The 14,796-nt window shown below is 42.6% G+C and overlaps 1 protein-coding gene across 1 annotated transcript in view; it reads left to right on the top strand.

Moving 5' to 3' along the window:
- The window catches only part of UNC80 (unc-80 homolog (C. elegans)), a gene marked incomplete at its 5' end in the record, with an annotated part of 127,435 nt that overhangs the window by 87,926 nt on the left and 24,713 nt on the right, over nucleotides 1-14,796 (top strand). Inside the window, 10 exons of the mRNA XM_009073891.1 lie at nucleotides 141-321; nucleotides 1,486-1,754; nucleotides 4,356-4,490; nucleotides 5,219-5,357; nucleotides 6,994-7,090; nucleotides 7,779-7,949; nucleotides 8,152-8,244; nucleotides 10,271-10,306; nucleotides 10,616-10,834; nucleotides 14,027-14,227. Of these exons, the coding sequence (XP_009072139.1) occupies nucleotides 141-321; nucleotides 1,486-1,754; nucleotides 4,356-4,490; nucleotides 5,219-5,357; nucleotides 6,994-7,090; nucleotides 7,779-7,949; nucleotides 8,152-8,244; nucleotides 10,271-10,306; nucleotides 10,616-10,834; nucleotides 14,027-14,227 (1,541 nt within the window). The remainder of the gene's footprint in view (nucleotides 1-140; nucleotides 322-1,485; nucleotides 1,755-4,355; nucleotides 4,491-5,218; nucleotides 5,358-6,993; nucleotides 7,091-7,778; nucleotides 7,950-8,151; nucleotides 8,245-10,270; nucleotides 10,307-10,615; nucleotides 10,835-14,026; nucleotides 14,228-14,796) is intronic.

Genomic DNA, 14,796 nt, shown 5'->3' with positions numbered 1-14,796 from the left:
TTCAGCGGGAGCCACTGGGCCATGAGTGCAGCAACCTTCCTATCAGAGAGAGCTATGAAAGTGAACCTAGTAAAGTGCACATACATTGTAAAGACGTTTTTGATCAGACTCATACAGATCCTTGTCTCCTTTACCCTCAGGTGTTCACCCGCAAGCTGGAAGAGGTAGGGCGGGTGTTGTTCCTGATATCACTGACGCAGAAAATCCCTACTGCCCACAAGCAGTCCCATGTGTCTATGCTCCAGGAGGATCTCCTCCGCTTGCCTTCATTTCCCCGAAGTGCCATTGATGCCGAGTTCTCACTCTTCAGTGATCCTCAAGGTATGGCCTTTGGGTTGCTTTCTCTGGTGGTAGTCCAGCGTCCAGATGGTTTTGGAGAGTTGCTTCACTTGCCTTAGAAACACACAGGCTTGCAGCATTGGACAAGAGATCAGACATTAGGAAAAATTCCTTTTCAGAAAGGTGTTTAGACACTGAAATGTGCTGCCCAGGGAGGTGGTGAAGTCATCGACTTTGAAGGTGTTTAAGGAGAGACTGGACATGGCACTTAGTGCCATGGTCTAGTTGAGATGGTGGTGTTAGGTCATAGGTCAGACTCAATGATCTCAGAGGTGTTTTCCAACCTTAATGATTCTGTGATCCTGTGGTTACTGAAAGCTGATAAATCTCTTCCTAGGGAAACTGATGCAGAGCTGTTTGTTTGTAAGTACAGCAGCAGAAAGGGCTTCACTGTTAGAGGTCTCCAGACAAACCTACTTTCTTTGGACCCAAATGAGAAAAAGTTATAATTAAGTATTAAAATTATACACGATGCTACAGCTGCACTACTGTCTATCATCAAATATCATAACTGCTCCTGAAAAGGATTTCTCGGAGTCCTTTGCCATCTACTTTGAGGAAGCAATGGCCTTCAGTGAACACTGGGAAAATTCTGCAGCAGGGATACAGAAACAGCCCACTTAGAAACTTTGCTCTGAAAGTCAATCGGGATTTCCAGCCTGACCTGGGGATTAAACAGGCCACTGTTGCAGGATAGTAAACATTGGCAAGTTCTGTAACAGGCCCTAAAGGCATTTGATTTCAGAAGCATTATTGTAACTCTGCATTGATGTCCTATAATGTGTGGGACACCTAGAGGATAAAAACTGAGCGTAAATGCACACAGACATTCAGGTTGTGTGAGACAGATGACGTATGTACACTCTCAGATCTTCCTCTACTTTTTAAGAGAAGAATGCCCAACCAGCGGGGAGCAGATTTAATGAGCTGTATGATATTTATCATTCTTTTTCTTCATGTTGTTCCTTTCAGTCAGGGGTTGCTCAGGCCCTCTGGGCACTTCCAGAGGCACAGGATGGGTGAAATAATTTTTAAAAGGCAGAAGGATGTTGTGGGATGGTTCTTTGGAGAGGCCTTTGTCCTCTGGGAGTGTGGTGAGACTGGCTGTAGTGGACAGAGTTGATTGGTTTTGCCTCTTCTTCACAGCTGGGAAAGAGCTCTTTGGCCTGGACACTCTTCAGAAAAGCTTGTGGATTAAGCTGCTGGAGGAGATGTTCCTCGGCATGCCCAGCGAGTTCCCCTGGGGGGATGAGATCATGCTGTTCCTGAACGTCTTCAACGGTGCCCTGATCCTGCACCCTGAGGACAGTGCCTTGCTGAGGCAGTATGCTGCCACAGTCATCAACACAGCTGTGCACTTTAACCACCTCTTCTCCCTCAGTGGGTACCAGTGGGTGCTGCCCAGCATGCTGCAGGTGAGCCATTCCCAGGAGTGATACAAGGGAATGCACTGAACAGGGAAACCTCAATCTGCTGAGTCCTGGTGTGAGCAGAGATTTTTGGGGGCCCCAAGAAGGTAACAGATCAGGGTGGGATGGCCCAAATCAGCATTCCTTTTCTTCTTGAGTAAACAGCTATAGTTTCTTTTCTTCTTTGTATTAAATAAATGAATGTCTATCTCCCTCACTCTGTAGTGCCACACAGAAATGTGAAATTTCTGGACGACTTTTTGGACCTTGGATCTCCTTCAGTTCTTTTTCCTCCAGGGATGGGTGAAATTTGGAGACCAGTTGAAATATCTAGGTTTGCTACTTGCTGATGGAAACAAAATTCTATTCCTTTTTAATTATGAAAATAACTCTAAATTATTATGAAAAACTTCATATCATCTTTTCCTGTGAGTGATGACAAACACTGGAAGTGTTAGAGGTGGAGTTTCTCTTCTCTCTGAGGCATACGAGTAGGCCTCTTTTTCTGTTGACTTTTGAGAAAAAACAGCTACTGAAAGTAAAATTTAAAAACATAGCTGTTTTACAGACAGGAAGGATTATTTCTATAGGGCTCAAAGACAGTATCTAAATATTTAGCATTATAATACAGATACAGAAAAAAATATCATTTCTGTAAAAGAAACATCCCTATATATGTTCATTTTAACACCATTAACAGAGCTCAGTGACTGGGACCAGGGATGACTTTAGCTATCTAAACAAACTCTTTTGTAGCTGGAAAATGTAATATCATGCCTTATATAATTAGAGGAGTATGAATTGGATCCAGGTCAGGAGTGCATGGGATTATTCATTAGAAACAAGACATTTTGAAATAAAATAGCTTAGTAACATAATTTGAAATACTTAGCAGTAACCATTCAGCCCTGTGAAGGACTCTCCCTTCAGTTTCACTTCATGCTGAGAGGAATTAACTTGTAATCCTTTCCTATCCTCTGCCCCCCATTATTGTACACTGCTGAATCAATTAAAGACCACTCTTGGGCGATAAAAAAGCAATTTCAAAAGTAAATCCAGGTGTTGCTGGGCTTGTTTGTTTTTGCAGACATCTACTTCTCTTTTCCAGGCACCCAAGATCAGCTGGTTTGTTGTTGGTCAGTTCTTCTATTAATTCTGGGCTTGAACCAGCCATTAATTGAACCAACCAGTTAAGAGCTCAGCTCCTGATGCATTCATGCACATAGCCCCACAGGGCTCTTTTTGATGCAGGTTTTTCCACTTTCCTTGGTAAAATGCATACACAGATAATTGTTTCCCTTTTCTCAAGTAAATGAGATATTGTTGGTATAACCGGCCACGGAGATTAACTGTCCTCACAACCACACTAGATAGAAGGTTCTGTTTGTGTTAAAGCCATGCTAAATCTCCTCAGCCTACCAGGCTATTGAGAAGTGAATACATCTTTGCAGAGGTCTCACACTCCAATAGTTTTTTACAAACCTTCAGGAACTCTGGGCTATAATGTGAATTTTGTACTACCATAAAATCTCAGCATTACCAGTTGACAACAAATCTGGCCTCCCCCCACACCAAACAAGACATGTACTAGTAGAGAGGTACAGACAGGTGATTGAAATGGACAGGAGAAGGAAGCACAGAGAAGTTGTTCCTAGCAACTTATACTATTTGCATAACTAAGAAATGAATTCCACGTCTTTGGTAACATATTGGCTGCATGGTTCAATGTCCATCCCTGAAGGAAATGCCACTCTAAACCCCTTAAAATATCTTAAAACACACTGTCAGTGTGTTAGAAGACAGGCTAAGAGTTCAAATTATAACGACAAACTGGAGGTGCAGTCTGAAGAAAGGAAATAAAACAACCAGATCATGTTGGTCCGGTTAGACCTCACTTATGAATCATCAGCCACACAAATATGGAAGAGAAAGTAGCTGATTCAGTGGCACCTCTGTGGGACACTGTTGGAGTTGTTACAGATCTGAAACTAAACATGAATCAACAGTGTCCTTCTGCTGAAGGGTGAAAGAGAAATGTATCTCAAATGCCACTCTGGGGTGACTACACAGCTTTGTGTCTTGTGAAAGAAACATGGAATAATTCTGCTGCTCCAATCAGCAGCACTCCTGACTGGAAGTACTGGCTCTATCCAGCTGTGGGCACTGCACAGAAAGCATCAGTTCATGCAAGAGACTGCAGGCTGGGACAGGGATATTCATCTAGAAAACAAGTCATGTGAGAAAGGACTGGAAAATCTAATTAACTAAAACTTATGAAGATTGAGGAAGAAAGCACTAACTGCCTCCTAACAAGTAGAGTGCTTCTAGGAAGGAGAGGGAAGGAATCTATCTCTGCTACATAAGGCAAAAAAATAATGGACTAAAGGTGTGACAAAGAAGGTTCATGCATGAAAAGCAAAGCTTTTTTCTAAGGATAGGTTGTTCCAGAAAGGCAGTGCCAGGGTGGATGGTCCAGCCTCTGTCTTTAAACTCGTGTTAGGCAAACACATCAGGAAGCACAAGGTTGTAGTTGGTTCAGGCTGGGCTCAGGAGATGAAGAGCTCTTTCACTGGAGCAGTGTCTCCATGTCCTTTCTCTTTGCCTCAGGTATACTCCGACTACGAAAGCAACCCACAGCTGCGCCAAGCAATTGAGTTTGCGTGCCGCCAGTTCTACGTTCTGCACCGCAAGCCCTTTATTCTGCAGCTGTTTGCCAGTGTGGCTCCACTCCTGGAGTTCCCTGTAAGAGTCATTCCCCAGTCTCGGGGTGGGGAAGCCTGTGTATGCAGCCACCCCCTGTCAGAGGTCACAGAGGGAAAGCAGCTGGAGTAGCAGCACAGTTCTTGCTGAACAAGTGCTTCCTGCACTCAGGGCTGCACAGAACCAGGTCTTGAGCTTATTTCTGCACACTTCTGTGTGTTGGCTGATGGAGCAGGGTCCTGAGGTAATGGGGTGCTGGTATCTAGGCTAGTAAATGTGGTCTCACTTTAAATTTGTGTATAAATATGCCATAAAAGGACATTTATGATTTCTAACTCTTTAAACACAAATCTGTTCTTAAAATCCAGCTACAGGAACTAATAGTTTAATGCCAAGTTTAAGTATATGTGAACTGTAAGACTGTATTAGCCATGTTTGGAAATATTCATTAATTACTTTTTAACATTTTAGCGAGTTAAAGCAAGTTAATGCAACCTTAATTTGAAATGAGGCTGCCAAACCTAACTGCACAGACAGTGTATGCACATGTACCTTTGTCCTTCACAGGGCAGCAAAGACCTGTGTGCCATTTTCAGGTCATGCTCCCCCCAGTAGTGTCAGACAAGGCTTGTTGTTTGAGAGCAATAAGCTGTTGAACTCCATGTGGGCCCTTTGTCAAAAACAGAGGTTGCCCACACCTCCAGATAAAGATTTCTGGGATGCACACAAGCCCTCAGAAAATCAGCCATGAATGTCTGTTGTTGGAACAGGATGCTGCAAACAACGGAACCAGCAAGGGAGTGTCAGCTCAGTGCCTGTTTGACCTGCTGCAGTCCTTGGAGGGAGATACTCCAGACATTTTGGACATCTTAGAGCTGGTGAAAGCCGAGAAGCCTCTCAAATCATTAGGTAACAGCAAAGCAACCATTCTTCAGTAGTTCTGGTGGATGTTTATTGATTCAGCATAGATTTGATGCAGCATGATTTCTTCGAGGTCCTTCTCTTCTACCAGAATACAGTCATATCTGGTTTTTCTGCCTCATGAGGCTTTTACGGTTGGCTTTATCACGATCATCCTTTTGGTATTTTCTGCAGGAGAGGAATTATTAATTTATTTTATTCCAAAGCTACTTTTTCTGCATTAAGCCTGCTAGTCTTAGCCTAGCCCCTGGCATTTTGAATTTTATTATGTGTGGGTGAAGAATAAAGATGCTTAATAAACTGTATCATGCTGACAAGATCAGTGTCATCCTCTCCTCTGCTCCATGTGGGCAGCAAACAAAAGCATCCTCTCCTGTGGGCAGACTATGACTAGTAGATGATGTTGACGAATGTCATTCAGATATTCAGCAGTGCTGAGCTCCTGGGGAGTTGTTGATTTATCACAAAGCAGAATATATATGGCTGTATGATGTATCCAGGACACTGTGACTCTGGATCGTTATCCATGCAATGCAGCATTTAAGAATTTGGCTGCTTTGTGCTTTGGAGGGAAGTACTTCTTGCTCATTTTTATAAGGTTTTTCAACTTATTTTCCAAATTTGCACTTCCTCTAAGTAACACTCATCTTGATGCACTGTGGAGCCTGTCTAGCCTTAAAGCTTGGTGATATGCTGGGATTTTATGATGCTGCACAATTATATTACAAGTCATAAGATGGTACAAAACCAGGAGATAGTTCTTCCTCTTTGTGGATTGTAGCCAATATTTATATAAAATCTTGGGGTTTTCTGTGGAAAGCTATTCAAAGACATGTCTGAAAATTCTCTAGTATGTGTTGATGAGACTGTAGATGACCATGTTGAGTATCTGGTGTCTTCCATATGAAGATCAGAATTATCTAAAATATCTGACTTCCAAGTTCCATTGATCAAAGTGACTTACATGCTTTGGGATCTGAAGTTTGACTTGGGCTCCCGCATACCAAAGTGACTTCTGAAAACAGGACTGTGGTTGTATTACAAATATTATTCTTTGGATACTTCAGTTTCTTTGTGCCTGGAACTAATTACCTGCAAAGTGATATTTGTGTTAGGGGACTTAAATGCTTTTGAAAACTTTTTCTGAAATCACCAGCAAAATAGACTCACTCTTGTTCTGGCATCCCTGTGGCTACCAGTATGGAAGGCATTTGAATTTTGAGAAGTAAAACTATCTTTTGCCATCAGTGGTATATCAACATATTTTTTGTGTGGTGGGAACATCTAACAAAAGCAGAGGAAGAATAAAATTGTCATTAATTTGACATGTGTCCTAGTCACGTATGAGCTTAAGACTTTGCTTGTGATGGGTGGTGTTTGAAACAGGACTCCAGTGCAGCTGTAGGCCTTCTGCTCAGGCATGAGTGATCTACTGAGAGCTGTTTCTCACCTGCTCAGTTCTTGGACAGCAGGGTGCAAGTGGAAGTGCAGCACGTTTCCTTTATATAGGCAGATTCTTATCAGAACCCCAGAGTCTATTAGGCATTGTTAACATGAGAAGCAGTTAGAGTGTGCTAGCACCTTTCATATTCATATGTCTTCTCATGTTGCTTTACTCCCCCAGATTTCTGCTATGGGAATGAAGACTTGACCTTTTCCATCAGTGAAGCCATCAAGCTGTGTGTGACAGTGGTGGCCTATGCTCCTGAATCATTCAGAAGGTGCTGATCTGTTGTCTTAGTTTGTGCAGACTCAGAAAAGGCATAAAAGCTGCGTATGGTATGCAAAAGCAAGTCTGGCTCCATTTGGAGTCAGAAGATACAGAAACTCATTCCAAGCATGGGGCTTCTCTGTGAGGCCAAGCCTCTGCCTGTTCCCCTTCTTGATACCCTTCCTAGGGCACCACCTCCAAACTCTGCCAGCGCTAAGCTGGATGGCAGCTGGAGCAGCAACATGTCAGCATTATTTCCAAGTGGGGATCACACCATTTCCTGCAGGTTTCTGTCAACAGAGAAGCAATGGAGAGGGAACTGGAAGGGGGAGAAACAGACAGCTGGAAAGAACAGGAAGATACAGAGAGAGGGGAGATGAACTTGCTTAAGTACAAAGGTTAGTTTGCAAGAGGGAATCAGAGAATAAAAGAGTCTTTGTAAGGGAAAATGATTGTTTCCAGATAGATGACGTATATGGAAGATACCTGAAAGATCAGGTTGGTTTTATTATTATTCTTGTTTCATGTATCAACTAGTTTTCTCCCTTGAAGTTCCTAATCTAATAGTTTCTTTGGCCCAGGACTCCTAGTGAGCAGCAATGAAATCACAAGCCTAGTGAGAGAGAAACATCAGCCTCTACCTATGTGAGTTTCAGGACTGACAAAATAAAACAGACCAAACATTGTTATTTTTCCAGCCTCCAGATGCTGATGGTCTTGGAAGCGCTGGTTCCTTGCTACTTGCAGAAACTGAAGCGACAAACCTCTCAAGTGGAGACTGGGACAGCAGCTCGTGAGGAGATTGCTTCTATGAGTGCCCTTGCCACCTCTTTGCAGGCCCTCCTGTACAGTGTAGAAGTTCTCACCAGGTAACCTACATGGTTCAAAGGTCTGAGGTATCTGTGCAGGGAGAGGGAACGCACAGGAGGTCATGACATGCAGCTCAGCTTCAATAATGGTTGAGTTTTAGACGTGGTAAACTTAGTGTCAGACTTCACCAGATCACAAGCAGAATTTCAGTGTGCTTGTTAGATTTAGTCTGTAGTGTGCTATTCACTTTCTTTTTGGCAGGCCTATGACAGCCCCACAGATGAGCAGATGTGATCAAGGCCATAAAGGGACCACAACAGCAAACCATACCATGTCAGCAGGTGTGAACACCAGGTAAGTCACTGGGCTTTTCTATCTCTCTTTCTTTCTTTCTCATTTTTCTGAACATCTCATTGCTCAGAGTGCATGGCCTCAGACAGCTGAGGAAGTGCTGTAGGTAATGTGAGAGAAAACAGTCACATAAAAAGAGCACGTAGCCCAGGACTGCATTTCTGATGACAGCCAAAATACCCAAGACTAGAATTTCTAGTTTAAAACCATGTGTCTACATGGAAGACCAGGATATCAAAATGGAGGACACCTATCTTAAATCACTTGTTATTTGTTTTCCTTTCCACACTCTAGAAGTATCCTGCCAAAGCAACTATGTCCCTCAGTGCTCTGATTTGCTCCCTCCTGAGTCCACTGTCAATGTGATCACTGGGCAGAGCACACTTGGAGAGCAGAAGGGTCAGATCCTTGGGGTCTTGTTCCGAGAGGCTGAACAGCAGCACAAGCACAAACTGCATGTCATTTAAGACTCACAGAGACTGGTACCTCTTCTAGTTATCTTTAGTTCTCTTTCTCATTTCCTTTCACGTTTCCTATGGTCTCTTTCTATGATCTCTACCTCCACATTAGTCTGAGTTTTTTTACAGTTACAGATAGTAAAGGAGGGTGTGACAGAACTTGAGGGAAACGGAAGAATGGGAATATTTTTGTCCTTAAAAAAACCAACCAAACCACAAAAGAGCCTTCACATGGAAGAAGTAAATAAGGAATGAGATGGCACCAGCAAACTGTAATACTGCTCCTTGGTCATAGTGGCTGTTCCAATTAGGCTGCTGCAAATTAGACAAGGCCTCTGGACAAACAAGGGCTTAGGAAATCTTGTTTCAAAATTCACCCGCAAGTATTTGGGATTATGAAGGCTTTTCTTTGCAGTGCTGATTACTTTTCTAGGCAGTCCTGCCTTCTCCTGACCAGCCTATGCCTTACTGTGCTTGAAATCTGAATGTTTGTGCTGACCTGGAAGGGAATTCTTGCCTCACAATAGCCAGGGTAGATGTTCTTCCAGAGCTTTCCAAATTATTTCCCAGATTTTTTTTAATTTTAATTTTTTTTTATTCAAGGGAGATAGAAATCACTCTCTTCATGGATCATCCAAGGACTGTTGCATCAGTTTATGGATGTGTAGTGCACACATCTTGGTTGGTAACTCCTGGAACCAGTCTGTTATTCTTTAAAGCCATTCCAGGCATGGATGAAATACAGCTTTGACTTTCCATCCCTGATCTGAGAAGAAGATAAACTCCTTCAGCTCAGCTCTGAAGTGGCTATATGCCATTTGCTTCCATTGCAAGATTGTCCAGTCTAAGGAAAATAAGGTGTAATGGAAAGTAGTGCTTTATCATCTGTCTGCTGATTTTGGACAGCAGTTAATGTGTATCTGCTGACAGGCAATGCAGAGATTCCCAATGCTGTGTGACTCAGGCATCTTGATTTATATTTCCAGATCTTTCTAATTATCAAATGTTCAGTCTCTGATCCAAATATTTTTGCACTGCTCCAGGTTTCCTGACATTGTTTCTTGTGTTGTATTATCATTGCAACAGACATCTGCTAGCAACAGCAGGAGTCTCGTGATGGTAGAATGATCACTGTTCCAGCCATGGACACGTTAGCCAAGTAGTGCAGGGTTCATTAATGCTTTCTCAACAAGAAGCAGCAAAAGAAAATGACAATAAACCAAAAAAACACACTGAGGTATTTTTTTCTGCTTGGTGAGCTCTGGCTTTGTGGAACAGACTGAGCACCGGGGTGAAAATCAGAGAAACTGCTTGAAAGAGGGTTATGGGTTTTAAGCCTGAATTTTTCCTTTCTTAACAAGGTTAATAACTGTAGCAGTATGTTTTTTGGTGCCATCTGGGAGGTAAAGATATTCAATGTGGTCCACAACTGTGTAGCCATTGTTCCAGTGACAGGAGATATTATCCTGCCCATGGCGAGTAAACCTAGCACAGTGAAACTTTCTTTCAGAAAGACACAGTGTAGGAACTACTAAGCTGCTGTTTATAGCCTCACTGTTCTGTTTTCCCAGGTACCCTGAACAGGGAGCCAAACTACACTTTATCAGGTACAGTAAAACCTTCTCCCTGTTTCCACTGACATGTGATGCACTGTTTGTACCCTCTGTTGCTGTGATGGGAAAACTTTCTTAGAGGAGGGTAGCAAAGGATAGTTCATACAGAAATCACTTAGATTTTTAGCAAGACTTTTCAAATTATAATTTCCCTTTTTTTTTTTATTGCTAATTGCTATCTTTGTTTTCAATTGCAGTGGAAAGCATCTGCTCCAAAAACAGGATGGAGAGGTTGTTATCATCTGTCCCTGCTGATCCACTGCATGTAACACTTCCTACTTTGTGTCATTTTATATCCTCCAGGGAGAACCTTCACTTACTGGAGGAAGGACAGGGCCTTCCCCGAGAGGAGCTGGATGAACGAATTGCCCGAGAGGAGTTCAGGAGACCACGGGAGTCACTGCTGAATATCTGCACAGAGTTTTACAAGCACTGTGGTCCGAGGCTGAAGATTTTGCAGAATCTGGCTGGTGAGCCCCGAGTGACTTCTCTGGAGCTGCTGGATGTGAAATCCCACATGAGGTATTCCACAGGCATTCTGCTTTGACTTGCTCATTTCGGGGAGATTCCTTTCTTTTGACTTTTAAGTTTTCGTAATAGCAGATGGAATCACTTTTTGGTAGTGTAGTTGCATGTTGCTATCTGACCCATGTAGAGGTTGTTTTGGATGTTCCTTAGCTGATGTTGCTTGTGTATAAGGAAGGTCTCTTAAGCTCTCCTCTGGTCTCAATTCAGATCCCTGTCTGAAACAGCTCCATGGAAGCCCATCTTATATATCAGACTAAGTGGCAGTGAGGAGCAGAGCAGATAAGTCTGTATTTGCAGGGCAAGGGGTGGGGAAACTGCCTATCTGGCTGAATACAACCTTCATCCTCTCCTGTGACACTGTGCATCAGAATCAGCAGCTAACAAGCAAGAAAGACAGAGCAACCACTCTATAAGTACCTATATGGGGGAGGAGAGTACAGAAGGCATTTACAGGACCATTGTGTCAGCGTGTGATACAACAGGTGCACAAGACTTTTATTAATGTACAGCACTGAGCCCATCTTGCTGGTTGGATGCTCACTGCAAATGGCTTAAGATGGTGCTGACCTAAAAGAGGTTGGGGACAGGGCCTCCTAAGCACTTTGGACCTGATTCTCTGAGTTTGCTGTTCATGGTAAACACAAAATAGTGTGAGTTACCACTGAGAAATTTGTCCAACAACTGGGACAAGAGGGAATGGACCTGATCCTTTTGTCAGCTTTTCATTTACATTAGCAGCTGGCAAATACTGCATTATTTTCAAGAGAGAAGGTCTTTCATGGTCAAAGGTTACAGCCATAAAACTAAGATGTTGATTTGCAGCAGATAGAGTTGTGCTCTGATTCCCTATGTTTCCTGGAAAGTGCTAGAAATAGATGCTTTGTTGGGGTTGGAACCTGAAATGTTTAATCATAGTTAGTCCTAAAGACAAGCAAACTTCATCTTGACTCTTACATAAATTCATCAGTATCAGTGAAATGACTGACAGGATTTAATTGCTGTAGGAAAAACTTCAGTTCTACATAGAGAGCAATTTATCAGAGTGTGATGTGATAGCCCTGGTCTTGGGAGACTGACAGGTGCCACTTCAGAGGCTTCAGGAAACAAGATAATATTCTAGTCACTTCAGACAGGATTATCTCACCCAAGTTTTGCTATTTGAAAGTTAAATATTTTCTCTGCAAAAGTCATAACAATCTTTTTGGACCCAATGGAAAGGGAGATGCACATCCAATGAGCTATTTATTCCAGTATTTCAGAAAGATAAGAATTTCCCATGTTGCTTATTTCCACATTAACAGAGCTAGAAGATGAATTGAGTTTGACATCTCAAGTTGGATGAAATGGATCTCATACTTTATAATGCATAAGGAAGTTTTCATATACCATTATGACCCATGAACATTGTGTTGCCAGCAAGAAGCTCAATTATATGATAATTTAAATTCCACAGCGTTTAAGAAAAGACCTACTCCATATTAGGACAAAAGAGTTTTAAACAGGAATAATAAAGAAACACTAGATGAAGAAGCACTTTTATGCCACTTTTGGTTAACCTGAGGAATTTGTTGCCCTTGATATTGCTAGGCAGATCATAAACAGAATAGAAATACGTTCCATTACTTAAAAGCATTTCAGAAAAAGCCCAAAACACGGATAGGAATGTATTGTAATAGGCCACTACAAAGTCTGCAGATATTTCAGGGAGTATGCAGGTTTCTATCCCTTTTATTAGTGGATGCAGCTTTATTTCTGAGTTAGTTTACCACTAAAATACAAGTGTTTCAGTAGGTCTTTGTCAAAGTACAAGTGTAAGTTAAATGCTGCCACGGTATTTCACAGAGTCAGTTAGGTTGGAATGGACCACAGTGGGTCATCTGATCCAACCTCCCTGCTCCAGCAGGGCTACCCTAGAGCACATGACTCAGGATTGCATCCAGACAATTCTTGAACACCTCCAGTGAGGGAGAATCCACGACCTCTCTGGGCAATCTGTTCCACTGTTCAGGGACTGCACAGTAAAGTTCTTCCTCATATTCGGGTGGCACTTCCTGTGCATCAGTTTTTGTTGGTACCTCTTTTTTTTATTGGTTTCCACCACTGAGAAGAGTTTGGCTCCACCATCTTGGCACTTGAATACATTAATGAGGTCCCTCTCAGTCATCTCTTCTCAAGACTGAACAGACCCAGCTCCCTCAGCCTTTCCTCATAAGTGAGGTGCTCCAGTCCCTTAATCATCTTGGCTGCTGGGCCTGCTCCAGGAGCTCCATGTCCCTCTAATACCAAGGAGCCCAGAACTGGACACAATACTCCAGGTGTGGCCTCACAAGGGCTGAGTAGAGAGGCAGGATCACTTCCCTCGACCTGCTTCTTAATGCATCCCAGGATTCCATTGGCCTTCTTAGCCACAAGGGCACACTGTTAACTCAATATTTCACAGTCAGTATGGAAAATGCCATTGGAAAGGCAACCTGGCAAGGTTAGGGTAAGGTGAGGCAAGGGAGGGGTAGGATAGGGAGGGGTAGGAAAGGCAAGCCAAGGGAGAGGAAGGTATGGCAAGCCAAGGGTGGGATAGAATAGGCAAGGCAAGGCAAGGCAATGGAGCAGCAGGCAAAGAAGTAACAGGAACACACTCTACAGAGGTGTCAGGAGAAACAAATCAAAGATACAGGGAGTAATCATACAAAGTACATGCTATGTAAGCCAATGGGGAGCACATTGTATTTAAAATTTAACACCTGAAAATTGCATACTGAGACTTCTTAAGTGGTGACGCTGAAAAACAAGCACGGAACCAAAGCAAATCACTTATTAACAGACAAACAGGTGATGTCAGGTCTGTGTTTCACAAGCATTAACAATGTTGTAGTTTTACTGACAGCTCAGGTGCTTTGTTTTTAGCTACACACATCCATGATTCCTGATGTTCCTTTGGTGCATTTAATGTCAATGTAAAAGTAATCTTTAGACTACTCATGTGTTCTTAAACATAAAAGTGATTCCAAAAAAACAGTCTTAACAGACCAGAACTGTTCTATAGGGTCTAAGAGTTTAAATTGCAGCATGTCCTTCTTTTGCATCATTTTCCTTTGACTAGGTCACTGAAGCTCCATCTGTTAGTTCGTTGGCATGTGTGCAGAACTGCAGGTTGTATTTGATTTTCCTTTAAATGAACCCTGGTTTTAGATTGGCAGAAATTGCACATTCCCTGCTGAAACTAGCACCTTACGACACGCAGACGATGGAGAGCCGAGGCCTCCGGCGCTACATCATGGAGATGCTGCCCATCACTGACTGGACAGCTGAGGCGGTGAGACCTGCCCTTATCCTCATCTTAAAGAGATTGGATCGTATGTTCAATAAAATTCACAAGATGCCTACTTTGAGGTGAGCAGGTACACTGGGAACCCTCTGGGGTCCATTTCTGATGTTGCAAGCCTTGAAGTGTGGGTATGTCCTCCGACTAAAGCTGTTGTGTTGCAGTGAACCTATACAACATGTCAGAAAATTAACAGGTGTTTTTACCTCTGTAAGTGTGTGCTTATGTGGACATTTTTGTTGTGTCTCTGGTAGCAAGAGAAGAAACACGTGGTTATTAAGAATTACAGAGAGAACCTGCAGAAATCTCATTTTTCTTTCCCAAAAATAAGTCTTTGGGTTTTTACCATCTCTCTGTTCTCTTTAGCTGTGAGTTGAGGAGATTAATTTTATTTTTTAATGGAAAGTTAGACTGTAGTAAGACTGTTTCTAGTATGGCTATGCTGTTACGTTCTCTGTAAAGACAAAAGTAGTCTGAAGCTATGCAGTGGCTTCTGAATGTTCCCTAGTAAAGGGCACAGAACTGCATCAATCTCTTCAAGTCAAAGGCTAGCAAAAGCCTGGAGCTTCACATAGTGGCATTATGGTACAGGTTTTGGCAAGCTCAAGAAGTATCAAATATGGAGCGTTCCTACCTC

This window comes from Acanthisitta chloris, unplaced genomic scaffold (assembly GCF_000695815.1).
Source record: "Acanthisitta chloris isolate BGI_N310 unplaced genomic scaffold, ASM69581v1 scaffold7994, whole genome shotgun sequence".
NCBI classification, from domain to species: Eukaryota; Metazoa; Chordata; class Aves; order Passeriformes; family Acanthisittidae; genus Acanthisitta; species Acanthisitta chloris.
The sequence above is the reverse complement of the archived record's forward strand: the minus strand, read 5'-3'. Positions and strand labels throughout refer to the sequence as shown.